Source organism: Aquarana catesbeiana, linkage group LG04, assembly GCF_042186555.1.
Source record: "Aquarana catesbeiana isolate 2022-GZ linkage group LG04, ASM4218655v1, whole genome shotgun sequence".
NCBI lineage: Eukaryota > Metazoa > Chordata > Amphibia > Anura > Ranidae > Aquarana > Aquarana catesbeiana.
This window is the reverse complement of record NC_133327.1, coordinates 281,504,058-281,517,943: the sequence shown is the minus strand read 5'-3', so window position 1 is coordinate 281,517,943 and position 13,886 is coordinate 281,504,058. Positions and strand designations below refer to the sequence as shown.

At 40.1% G+C, this 13,886-nt stretch overlaps 1 protein-coding gene across 1 annotated transcript in view; it reads left to right on the top strand.

The window, feature by feature from the left end:
* The window catches only part of CSMD1 (CUB and Sushi multiple domains 1), a 3,274,537-nt gene that overhangs the window by 3,084,057 nt on the left and 176,594 nt on the right, over positions 1 to 13,886 (top strand). Inside the window, exon 57 of the mRNA XM_073626646.1 lies at positions 1,518 to 1,700. Coding sequence (XP_073482747.1) covers positions 1,518 to 1,700 — 183 coding nt within the window. The remainder of the gene's footprint in view (positions 1 to 1,517; positions 1,701 to 13,886) is intronic.

The following is a 13,886-nucleotide window of genomic DNA, read 5'->3' as shown; positions in this document are numbered from 1 at the left end:
ATTGAAGGTGCCGCTGGCTTCCCACCTCCCCTTTATTTAGGCCCCCTCTGTTCCCCCTAGTCCCCCCAAGGGGTGACTCCTTGCAAGATGTGTGGAGGTGGGGGTTCTTGCCTCTATCGAGGGTGAAGGAACAATGTGGGAGCATCCAGGATTGCCGAGATTAGAGGTGTTTTTAGAAGAACAGCAATTTATCCAACCGTGGCATGAAGTTTTCTCATCAAGTGCATAATTTAAAATTTTTTTCTTTTTCGCATAAAAGAAATTTCCCTGAAGAAGACTTTTATCCATACAGGTCGAAACGCATAGGGATATCATGTGAAACTCTGCATAAGTTTTTTTATGGCTTTCTAAACATGTATTGAGTTTATATGTGGGTTTTTCACATTAATGAGATGTTTTTATATGTAAGGACCTGAATTGCTTTTTACAACTTCCATGTAATCGTGCCCTTCATCACCCTTTTTTGATACCATGATACAAATAAAGAACTATTGATTTTTAATCATATCATTGTCACTTTGATTGTAATACCTACTTTGGTGTTAAAAAACTCTTTGAGGGATCTTCCATTCAATTACCAAATATGTTACAGTAATGTCAGATCAGAGCGTACAGATGGATAGACAATTACCTGTAAAAAAGCAGAGGAGAAGACATGATCAGAATTGATAACTGCGGCGGTGAAACTGTGAATCACTCAGGACAGAGCCATTATGTCTGCGCCTTGCCCCTGTCTGCGCTACCCCATAGGCTGCTTTAAATTTATGGGGAGACAGAGCAAGCATGCATTTCTCTATTGGTCATCATAGGGTCATCATCATCATTGTTCATCATATATATATATTTGGTATATTTGCAAAGTTTTAACACCCACAGGTTCCCAGATCCCTTTCTTTTCTCGTCATCATTCACTTAGTTCTGCCTAAAGTCTGGAAAAACAAAACTAACTGTTAAAGTAGATCTAAACCTTTACTAGATTAGATCTAATTTGCTAAAGCACTGTTTATCATAAAAAAATTCTGCTTTTAAGGTTTTTTTTATTAACTTTTTTTATACATTTTGTTTCTCTGCTGCTGATCTGCTTCAGCTTTTTCAGCAACTTCCTATCTCATGTACTTGCTCAAGAGTTGGTTGCAAATTATTACTCTATCCTGGCTTTTTAACAGGGACAATAGTTGACAATTCTTGCAAAATGTGTGTTTGCATGGCCTCTTGTAGTCCTATTCAGGACAGGGTGACACTGCAGGAGCACAGTTGTGACTTCAAAACAGGCAGTGTTTCAGTAAGAAACCTTATGGTTGGATCATTAGGATTTATTTTTAAAAAAAGCTCTACATTTAAAAAGTATGACATTTTTGTTGTGAATGGATTTACATGTACTTTAACATGAGTTTAAAACTTTGCTGCATACTGCAGTTATCAATTTATTAAACTGTTGTAATTTGGAAAAAGCAATGTTTTTACATGTATATTAACTGTAGATGGCATGATATAAAAACAAATTGATATTGTTGTAGGAATTAACCCTGGAACCTGTGGTGATCCTGGCATTCCAGCTCATGGTTCTCGACTTGGAAATGAATTTAGAATAAAAAGCTTACTTCGTTTTTCTTGTGAAATGGGATATACATTGATGGGCTCCACGGAGAGAACATGTTTATTAAATGGCTCTTGGTCTGGTGTTCAACCTACATGTGAAGGTAAGCATTCAAATCCTAGTTTAGATTTGCTGACAGAGCACACCCACAGATAATGTACCCAAGTGTGAAATTTAATTCTGTTGTAGACAGATCTAGGAATGAAATGTAAACATGTTAGCAACTTCATTTTCAGCTGCCAAATAATGTTTGAGAGAACTAGAAATAATATGGCCGCTAGCTGAAAGAGCAGAAGTCTGCACAGCATGACTCGGCAGCAGGGACTGCAGCAATTTACATGTATATATTTCTGAATTTCAAGGTGTGGAGGGTGATTCTTAACAAACTTCCAGGAGAAAATATCGTTGCAAGAAACTTTAACATCATCAACAATTTTCTTTTGTATGTTACCTAAGCAGAAATTTAAAGAAAAAATAATTAGTTTGGAAGGTTAACACAGTGTTTGGTGCTATAAACATATCTAATGTGTAAGTATTAAAAATCTATACTAACAATAAAGAGCTTTCATTGGTAAATCAATGACAATCTGGTATAAAATAACTAAAAATGTATGCTTTATATTTATTAACGATCTTGAAAATTGTTGCTTTGAAATTTTCATTTCATCAATTTTTTTTTTACTTTTGTGAACTTTCCCACTGTGTTTAAAGGGGAGACCAATTATTTTGTAAATTTGGATTTGCATATTCTGGTTTGCCTGTTTTCACAATATATATTACGTTTGCACATTGTTAAATTCTATTCCCAATATTTTTAGTTATATTAAGTATGATTATGAATTGTCATTTGTACATTAGTTTTATCTATAGTACTAAGCTCTGGGTAATATAATTTTTGGGTTATTTTTATGGCAGCTGATTTACAATGATAGCACTTTATTGTCAGTATGGATATTTGATATTTGCACATTGATATATATAAACCACCAAGAACTGTGTCACACAAATTCATGATCATTTATCAAAAGTCAAAACGGGTGTCAAGTGTATTATAACACTTATAGCATTTTATTTTAGCACTAGCTCATTTGAATTTAGTTTAAATAGAAAATGTTCTATTTCAAATGGCAATATATGCCAATACAAATCTCCATAGATCTTAATCTGTGCATACAGTATCGCTACTTAATGTGGCAGAATCCACAGATAGCTTAACTCTTCAAAAAGACTCAAAAGTTGAATGCAATTTTTATATATATGCAATACAAAGGATGTTTTTCTAGTCTTTTGAAGTGTAAGACAATAATACATTTCCCAGGCTCTGCCTTTGTGATAGAAATTTAAAGTATACTGAACAATTTAAGGGAGCAGGGTTTGTCTAGATAGGGACTGTACTAATTAGTACTAATTATCAGTGTCCTGATTTTCAGTGCAGTTCCACAAGTGCCCACCAGTGCTGCCAATCTTTACCCACCAGTGCTGCAAATCTGTGCTCACCAGTGCTGCCAATCAGTGCCTACTAGTGTCTCCTCATCAGTGTTACCTATCAGTGCTGCCTACCAGTGCCTATCAGTGCCAACTATCAGTGCCCATCAGTGCAGCCTATCAGTACCACCTATCAGTGCCCACCAATGCTTCCTCATCAGTGCCGCCAATCAGTGCCCATCATTGCCGCCTCATCAGTGCCCATCAATGCAGCCTCATCAGCGCACATCAGTGAAAGAGAAAAATTATACGTTTGCAGCATTTTTGAAAAACTTTTTGACACAAAACAAAAAAGCTTTTTTTTTTGTTAAAAAATTTTGGCCTTTTTTTCATTTATTTAGCAAAAAAACCCAGTGGTGATTAAATACCACTAAAAGAAAGCTCTATTTGTGTGAAATTTTTTTGGATACAGTGTTGTGTGACCACGCAATTGTCATTCAAATTGCAACAGCGCTGAAAGCTAAAAATTGGCCTGGACAGGAAGTGGGTAAAAGTGCCCAGTAGTGGTTAAACATGTCATCCAAAACCACATATATCCTGACCCTGAAGTTTGGTTGATCTTGAGGAAACACCTTGGCCAAATATATCTTGCCACTGGTTTCCTCTATGATCATTGAAGGTGACTCAGTGGATGTAGAGTGCTGTTTAAAGGGGCCTCAGTTTAAGGCTTATATGTGCCCTTCATTGTCATATTCTAAGTGCTGTAAAATCTTGTAGTCTATCTCTGGCAAGGTGCTCTGTAGATGCACAACATTTGAAGAAAATGTCATGATTCCCTAGATACTCCTTAAATTTGTTAAAGGGCTTTCCCTTAAGAACACAACACTTTCTGAGAGGATGTGGTTTGTCATAGATGAGACAGCAACAGTTTGGGTATTTTTGCCTTTCTTTGCTGTTACAGCTGGTAGTTGTTGTGACACTCATCTTTTTAATTGAGATAGTGTTTCAAGAGCCTCTGTATGTATCTACATATAGGGAAGATGTTTTTATTTCTTGTAGTTAGAGGGCTAAGAATGATCAAGTTGATCATTGAGAACCATGGTCATTTTTATTTTTTCCTATACTCCTGATGAAATTATAGAAATAGAAGAATAGCATGAAGGAAACTTGATTCTCCCTCTTGCACCTTGAACCCATGGTTGACACCACTTCTACCCTATGCTGTATGGCTGCTTTTTAACAATTGGATTCAAAACACATGTTTGAACTACAGCTTGCTAAGGTAGGTCCTTACCTACCGGGCCTCAGTTATTTAAATACCACTTGTTTCTAAACATTAATAATTATCCCTGCCAGATATCTTAGTAAAGTCTTGCAACCTTTTGAAGATAGTGTTTTTATAGCTTATGGACTGCTTTAACTCTGATCTAGCCACACCCAAGCAGTGCGGTATCTGCAGCCAGGTTGCCAACATAAATAGTTCTTAGTCTCTTGAAATACAGCAATGACTGGGGGCCTAGCCACTTTATTAATATGTTTAATTTTTAACCTGGAGGGAACAGCTAGGTTTCTAATGTCAACCTTAAAAGTAAACTTGCACCCTGTGTAGTTTGCAGGCAGGTCATCAAACCCTGTGAGCCCAGTGCTCATGTGTACCATGTATCACAGTCTGGCACGTCAGAACAGGGTGGCCTAGCGAAGTATAGGATAGCAAAATAAATTTGTATCTAGAATGCAGACCTCTGGCAAAATCAATGAGCCAAATGACATTTCTGGGGAAGTTATGTACACCATCTTTGTACAGAACACCTCCAGGTTGAATTATTACATTGAATTTTACAGGAAATTACAGCACTGCAGATTGAAAAGGAAAGGTCGTTTTTCCATACAATATGGCTTGTATCACAGTTGTAAATGCTATATTATTTTAGTTTTATTTGCAATATATATTTTTTCTACAATAGTGGATTTACCCTTTAAACTCAGAATATAATTAAATAAATTGTCCATAACTTCACAATAAGATGGTATTAAACACAGATTTATAGTTCAGTTAACTTGAAGTGACAAAAGTAGCTCATAGGAAATTTACAACCTTGTAGATAAAGCTGGCATTGCTTATGTATTTTGCATCTATTCATATAATACACCTGATATATAGCAAAATAGCAAAATTTAAAACACAATAATTAAAATGCTTACAAAATAAAACAAAAATTATAAAAATTAATTATACAGCATAGCCTGGTGTCAGAATACCCTAAAACATAATATATGTAGTATAAACTGCATTTACAACAATGCAAATAATGTGATTATTTATGCTAGATGTTATGTCCCATATTGTATGTTACAGTAATAAAAAAGATCATGATCTCTGCTGAGGCCATTGAGCCATGGTAGATTAAACTGGCAAATCCATCTAACTACTGCTATGAGTAAGCAAAAGTGATTACATTTTTGGTATGTTCTTGGGAAGTAAACACTGACCAAAACAGTCAAGTGGGCATCTGTATGTTTTCATATTAAAACATATTTTGAAACCCCTCTCAATAAAGCCATTGACAGCCCTTTTCACCAGAAAGATCTTCAGTCTGCGTAAATACACAAACAAACAAACAATTTAGATCTGTGAAGAAATAAGAGTCAGTAACTGAAAAAAATCCTTAAATGTATGAAAATCCAATAATTACCCAAAACCTAAAACTAAAGATATGGGTCCCATGAGCAAATATTAACAACAAACACTGAAATCAGTGGGTTCTCCTTGATAGTTCCTCCAGGCTTACTACCCCCTAGATTGCAAGTATGCTGTAAAATCTGTCATTCTTCCCTGTACAATGTGTCATTCTCTTCTCAGTCAAGTAAATGGGATTACAATATGAGGACTTATCTCCTCACACATTACAATACTAGCGATATAGTGGTAGTAACACTAAGGGTCCAAAATAATGTGAGAAAATGCCCTAGAACAGTGCGTGGCTATCTTCTTGTAGGGATCTTCAGCATTCCAGAGATCTAGTCAGGAGGCCAGGGTGATCACTTTTCTTGGTTACCTCAGGGTAAAGTGTACATGTAAGGTAAGTACTCTTTTTTTACTTTTCAATTTTTTTTTGTAACTGTTATGTGGCTTTTACATTTTGTTTATTGGGGGGGGGGTTACAAATGCTTTAAGTCTTAAGCAAACTTTAAAACATTTTTTGTGCTATGACATTAACAGCAATTGATGGACATCCTTTTCTTGCATTTGATGAATGTGTCATTAGAGCTAGGGCATTTTTCAGATAATGCTAAACTATTAAAACCATTTCTGGACATCCAAAAATTTTAATAGTGTTTTAACCTAAAGATAAAAAGGACAAAAATAGAATAGTGTGTGTCACAGAAACAGATAGGTATACTTATGCAGAGATCTGGTACAAGTAGAATGTATAATATTTATTCAGATTATGAATTATTACTGACATATGACTCTGTCTAGTCTCCAAACTGTATGATTTTAATGACAATGATATTTTGATTCAAAGCATAGATTAAAATGAATGCAAGCCAGAATATTGTATCATTTTCTACATAAATCTGAGTGGGCTACAAAAAACAGGATGATGGTAATTTTGAATGTAAAATAAAATTACTAAACTTAATTTGGATTTTAAATTGCCTACAACTGAATAAAAACAAGTTGGATAAAATACATTAATTTGATGACACAAAGGCTTGTCTTGCCCTTAAAAGGATAGCATTGTGTATTTTCATTAGTCAAATATTTGAGTTATTGTTTCAGTTTGTAACATGGTGTACTTTTTAATCTGACTTTCACATATTTTTTTTTCTTAAATGTAGAGATTGGCTACTATAGTTTCTGTGTCAAACTGCTTAACACTTTTGAGATATTGGTCAACAAGGGAATGCAATGTTTTCAAAAAGTCAGCCAAACTATCATAGTTGATTTACTAAAGAAATTGAGACTTTGTGTCATGGTCAGGGGTCAGGCTTGGGGACCAGTAACAATAACAGTAGAATGGTAACGCACAAAACACAGCGCAAGGACCATGAGAGTATATCTGGTGTCCTAATAAACAATTCAGATGATGGTGCTGATGTCTCGTCCTATACCGAAGAATCATCCTTTTATGATGTGGCAAAAAGAGAGTACACTATAAAGGAATTCATCACATACTTAACAGAGTTTGTGATATGTCGTAAAGTATCCATGTAATCTTTTGTATGTAGGATACACAAAGCGTACGCTTTGAAAAAGTATAGGTGAGTATCGTAGGTTTATTAAGCACTTGGTGACCTTGCTATAGCCGAATGACGGCTACAGCGCGGCTTGATAACTCTGGGAGGGTGTACATTGATGTCCTCCCATAATCGCGCACCCAGGAATATCCTCATGGATCATGGTAAATGGCCGCTGATGGCAGCCGTTTAACATGTGATCACTCCATCAAATGATGGAGTGATCACTTGTAAACAAACCGGCGTCATACCTGGTTCATTTATAGCCTCTCTGTACCGATCGGTACCGTGTGAGCGGAGAGGAAAGAGATCAGATGCAGCAGTGCTGTGGGCTGGATGTGGAGTGCCATCCATCTATCCATGCTCAGCAATCCATCCTCATCAATACTCAGCCATCCATGCTCAGCATTCCATCCTCAGCAATACTCATCCATCCATCAATACTCATCTATTCATCCATACTCAGCAATACTCATCCATCCATCCATGCTCAGCCATCCTATCCATACCCAGCCGTACCCAGCCGTACCCAGCTGTACTTAGCCGTACCCAGCCGTACTCAGCCAAACCCAGCTGTACTCAGCTGTAGCCAGCCGTACCCAGCTGTTCTCAGCCATACCCATCCATACTCAGCCGTACCCAGCCATACCCAGCCATACCCAACCGTAACCAGTCGTACCCAGCCGTACCCGGCCGTACTCAGCCATACTCATTCATGCTCAGGCATCCCCATTCACAGCTCATCCATCCACATTCATGCTCATCCATGCCACATCAGTTCTCATCCCTGCCACTACAGTGCCTTACAAAAGTGTAATAAGTAGTCAAATTAGATTTGACATTTATGCCCCTAGAACACCTGATGGGGCTCCCTGCATGTTGGGCCTCTCTATGTGGCCAGGCTGTGTAAAAGTGTCCCACATGTAGTATCGCCATACTCAGGAGGAGTAGGAGAATCTATTTTGGGGTGTAATTTTTGGTATGTACATGCTATGTGTTAGAAATATTGTATAAATGGACAACTTTGTGTAAAAAAACAAATGTGTCTTCATTTTCTTTACACATTTTCAAAAAACTTGCAGAAAAAAATGACATGTTCAAAAGACTCATTATGCCTCATAGATTATACATTGGGTTGTTTTCTTTCCAAAATGGGGTCATTTTTGGGGCGTTTCCATTCCCCTGGTGCTCGAGGGCCTTCAAAAGTGTAAGAGGTAGTCAAGAAATTCTATGTGTAATTTATGCTCCAAGAACGCCTGATGGTTCTCCCTGCATGTTGCGCCTCTGTATGTGGCCATGCTGTGTAAAAGTCTCAGACATGTGGAATCGTCATACTCCGGAGGAGTAGTAGAATGTGTTTTAGTGTGTAATTTGTGCTATGCATATGCTGTGTGTGTGAGAAATAACCTGCTAAAATAACAATTTTGTGAAAAAAAAACTCGATTTTGCAAAGAATTATGGGGAAAAACTACAACTTCAAAAAGCTCACCATGCCTCTTACTAAATACCTTGGAATGTCTACTTTCCAAAAAGGGGTCATTTGGGGGGTATTTGTACTTTCCTGGCTTGTTAGGGTCTCAAGAAATGAAATAGGCCATCAGTACATCAGGTGTGGTCAATTTTCAGAGATTGGCACCATAGCTTGTGGACTCTATAACTTTCACAAAGACCAAATAATATACACCGATTTGGGTTATTTTTTACCAAAGATCTGTAGCAGTATAAATTTTGGTCAACATTTATGAAGAAAAATTACTAATTTGCAAAATTTTATAACAGAAACAAAGAAAAATGTATTTTCTTTTTCATACATCACAGGACACAGAGCTCTATCAATTACTTAGTGGTTAGATAGTCACCATCAGGTGATTGGACACTGGCAAACCCTAATTACAAGGCGAGTTCCTCCCCTATATAATCCCTCCCACATGGAGAGTACCTCTCTATGAGTTTTGTCGCCAGTGTCTAAGGTGGTTGGTCACGTTAAAGATGTGCTAAGAAGAGAGCTCTGTTTGATGGTCTCTGCAGAGGCCAAGGAGCTATACAACTGGATCCATGCCTCTGGCCAGGGAAAACGCCTAAGATGGATGGTACCCGGGCCCCGTGAAAGAAGAAACAAGGTTTTGCCTGTAATGTTTCTCTCTGAGGACTGAGCTCTGGGATCCAGCACTTTGTGGCACAAATTAAAAGTTGCTCGAAAAGTTTCTGGCAGAGACTTCTACAGATCCAGGGAAGAGGATCCTGTAAGTAGGAACCCAGAACTCTGAAGGTTGGTACAACGTTACCCACCGTGATGGGTGAAGGTTGGATCTGTCTGTTCTCAGAAGTCTTGCGGCAGGTTAAGGTAAGTGAAGACAATCCTAAGTATACACCTTATGGATTACTGTATCTTCTATGAGTAGTTTGCATGTCTTACCTGTTTTCCACCACTAGAGGGAGTAAGAGCCATACCTGGTGTATACTTACATGCCTTTCAGGATACACTCTCAGTGAAGCCGGTCTGTGAAGCTGCTCACCTCCTCCGCTGCAAGCTCTGCCACATGATCTGAAAGGGGGATCCCACAAAGTCTAAAGGGTCCCACGTAGTCCTCTGGTTGTCTCCTTTGTCCCCTCCTTGCACCGCCATGTTGGTCCACGCAGGGGGCGCGCTTTTACGGCGTATTTGGCGGGGTAGGGGGGTGTGGTTGCTAGTGCTGTGCACGGTGCATCAGTGCGCAGGCGCGACATGGCTGTTTTTAAAAGTCCAGAACACCAGAGCCCTGTATGCGGTGGGACACAGAGCTGTGGGCAGTAAACATCTCGGTGGGTTAAGATCCAGGCATATCTAAGACACTTACTCAGGTTGCATCAGGTTGTGCAGACTGAGCTAATAATAATATTGTAAAACTAGGCACAACAGTGATTGCATTTATACTAGTACCTCTGCTTTTGTCAGCTTAGGACTATGTCTCCCCATAAGAGGGCTTCAGGGGCAAGCAAAAGAGCCTAGATCTAAGGGTTCTATCCCTTGAAAGACTAGAGGCAGCCTCACAGGATGAGCCATTGCCCATGTCAGGCTTGCAGCCTCTCCCAACATTGCAACCCTACAAAAGTCTTTTAAAGATGGTTGTTTTCATATGCAGTGTGTGGTGTGCAGGAGAAGTTAGCTGCTTAATTGCAGCATCCTCACAAGAGGGCAAAAATTGGGATAGTTCCCCTTCCCCTGCCCTAAATCCTCAATCAAGAGGATCAACAATCTGATGATGAAAGATCACCATTAGGGGACAGGGAACAGGTGCAATCTGACGAGGCGGAGGTATCAGAGGCTTCACAAGCTCTGGAGTATTAGCTGCAATCTTTTACAGCAATTCATGCTGCGTATAACTTACCCGCAGCCTAGATGGCAGAAGCCTCTGTCTCCTACTTAGGTTTTTTCTTAAATTTCCATAGGCTTCTTGTACCTTTCCAAGTCCGTCCATTACTACAAAGAGGTGCAAAACCTCCACAAGGTCCTCATGCAGGTGCTTGCTTACAAACTAGCCAAACGCACAACTTCTGAGATGCCTACAACCACATCATGCTGAAAGCGCCGATCCCATCTGATCTCACAGCCTAAGCAGGGTTGGACCTGGCTAGTACCTGGATGGGAGACCGTCTGGGAATACCAGGTGCTGTACACGGTTCTGTGCACATTGTTGCTAACACAAACAGTTAAACGCATGAGTGCGGGAACGCACGTCAGCGGAGGATAACGTCCTTTTTATCAGTCCACATATTTGCATAAATTACCTGAGTGTTGGAATGTACAAGATGCATTTGGCAGAACATGTAATACACATAGAGATACATTTTTTTTCTGTTTGTGGTGGATTTACATAGTCGCATGAGAATGCTTGGTCGTTAAGTGCTTATTTGTGCAGAAATGCCTAAAAATCGCATGAATGCCTGAAATTGCATAATTGCCTAAAAACGCATAAATGCCTGTTTGCATAAAGATGTGGCGTCGCACAAGAGTGCTTGACCCCACAAGAGTCCTTGTTTGCCCAGGGATACTTGCTCACGCAGAAAGGCTTGTTTTCACAGAGATGCCTAAATTGCATAAGAATGCTTGGGTGCATAAAGTTGCAGGTTCACACCAGGGTGTTTGACCTCACAAGAGCCCTTGATTACCCAAGGATACTTGGTCACGCGGAGAGGCTTGTTTTACTTAAAACGCATAAAGATGCTTGAATGCATAAAGATGCTGGATCACACAGGGGTGCTTGATCTCACAAGAGTCCTTGATTACTCAAGGATACTTGGTCATGCGGAGAAGCTAATTTTTTTCAGAATTGCTTAAAATCACATAAAGATGCTTCATTTCATAAAGATGCTGGATCGCACAGGGGTGCTTGATCACACAAGAGTCCTTGGTCTCACAAGGGTACTTGTCCACACAGTAGTGCTTATAATGCATAGAATGTTTGGTTGCATAAAAGATGCTGAATTGCATAAGAATGCGTGATCGCCTAAGGTTGCAAGATCACCTAGATTTGCATGGTTGCATAACGAGGCATGTTCATTTAGCCTCCTTAATTATACGGGATTCCTTATGTTCACATAGGAATATGTGTCTGCTTGAATACAGGATGTGTAATATTGCATTACATGTTCAGAGACGTATGCTTGCTTGCAAGGTGCCCGTTCCATAGCACATGTGCTATAGGTATGCGTGTGTACAGCGCAAACTTTTATGTTTTAAACATATTGTAGAAAATTCATTCTTCCATGAATGCATGCTTCTTTTAAGGCATATGGCGTTAACTCTTGCCACTTACACATATGGAGAATCGTTTGCATATTTTCAGAACTTGTCTGCATTTCACAGGTAAATAGCACCTCTTCTGGTTGGTAGGCTTGCCCTTGTGGTTTGCCACCATGCTCAAGTCATTTATAAACTGCTAGGGCCCACCTCTAGCGGGTCTAAAGGGCTCAGGGTATAGCTGTAATGGCATACCAAGGCAGTCTTCTGCCAACAGATCAGTCGGTAGCATGGCTGGACCTAAGTGTGTCCAGCATGGTCTTTCTAGCCCCTATGGAGGCTAGAATATTTGAGGACATAGCCCAAAGCAGGGTATCTTTTACCCGAGTCAAAGGCCAAGACCATAACGATTTGGCCCAAGTGTGGAAAGCAAGGGATAGACCTCCATTTGCCTTTGTATGAGGTTGTTCGTGAAGATGGTAGCCTCATTTAAGGCTGTTCCTTTCGCCCAGTTTTCACTCAACGCCATTACTGAACAGCATACAGTCTGCTTGGAGCAAGAGGATCCAAGCCTTAGTTTTTCCCAGGCGCCTGACGTTAGAAGTATGTAGGAGCCTCAGTTGGTGGTTGCTAGCCAAAAGTCTACAGGAAAATCCTTTATTCCAGTCACCAGGAAAGTGGATGGATACCAGCCTTATAGGCTGGGGTGCAGTCCTAGAAGAGCTTTTGTTCCAAGCAAAGTGGTCCAAACCAAAAGGTTCCTACCTGTCAATATTCTGGAGATTCAGTACGTTTGGCCCCCAGGGCCTGGACTTACAGGTCACAAGGCTGTCCTGTCCGGAAACAATCTGACAATGCTACAGAAGTGACCTATATCAATCAAGCAGGCACCAGGAGTCCGAATGCCCAGAGGGAGGTGAACCATTTTTTGTTTGGACAGAGTGGCATGTTCCTTGTCTGCAGCCTTCATTCCAAGGATGGAAATTTGGCAGGCAGATTATCTAAGCCGCCAGCAGCTGTGTCCAGGAGAATGGTCTCTACACCCCTCCATATTTCAGGCTATATGCCAGAAATGGGGTACCCCAGATGTAGATCGTCTAGCCTCCAGGTTCAACATGAAGCCAGACAATTTTTTTGTCAAGAACAAAGGGTCCACTAGAATGCGGAACAGACGCATTGATAATTCCTTGGGATTAGTTCTCTCTGACCTAGGTGTTTTCTCCGGTTCCGCTCTTTCTTTCTTCACAGGATTAGGGCGGGGAAGTAACCAGTTATTCTGGTGGCTCCAGCCTGGCTCAGGAGGCCTTGGTATACAGGAATCATAAAGATGGCAGTAGGAAGACTGTGGATTCTTCCACTGTGCTTAGACCTGCTCTCGCAGGGACTAGTATTCCATCCTTCCTTACGGAATCTAAATTGGATGGTTTGACTGTTGATACCTATCCTGAAAAGTCTTGGGCTTTCGGGTCCAGTTCTCTCTACTCTGGTTAATGCTAGGGGGCCGGGTTCCAGGTTCATCTATCACAGAGCCTGGAAGGCGTATGTTTCCTGGCGTGAATCCAGGGGTTGGCATCCTAAAAGGTATGCCAGTGGCAGAAGTTTACAGTTAGGGGTAGAATTGAAACTGGCCTTGAGCACATCAAGGGTCAGTTCTCGGCCTTATCAATTTTTTTTTTTTCCAGAGGCCACTCGGCTCTCATTCCTTAGTCCGGGCTTTTTATCCAAGGGGTGTCTTGTTTAATTCCGCCAGTTGAGTCTCCCTTGTGCCTGTGGCATTTGAATGGTCTGTTTTTACAAAAACAGCCTTCTGAACCAATCTGCCATATTCCTTTCCTTCTTTTAACCAGAAGATCGAGTTTCTGGTTGTCATATCCTCTGCTAGAGGGGTATCAGAATTAACAG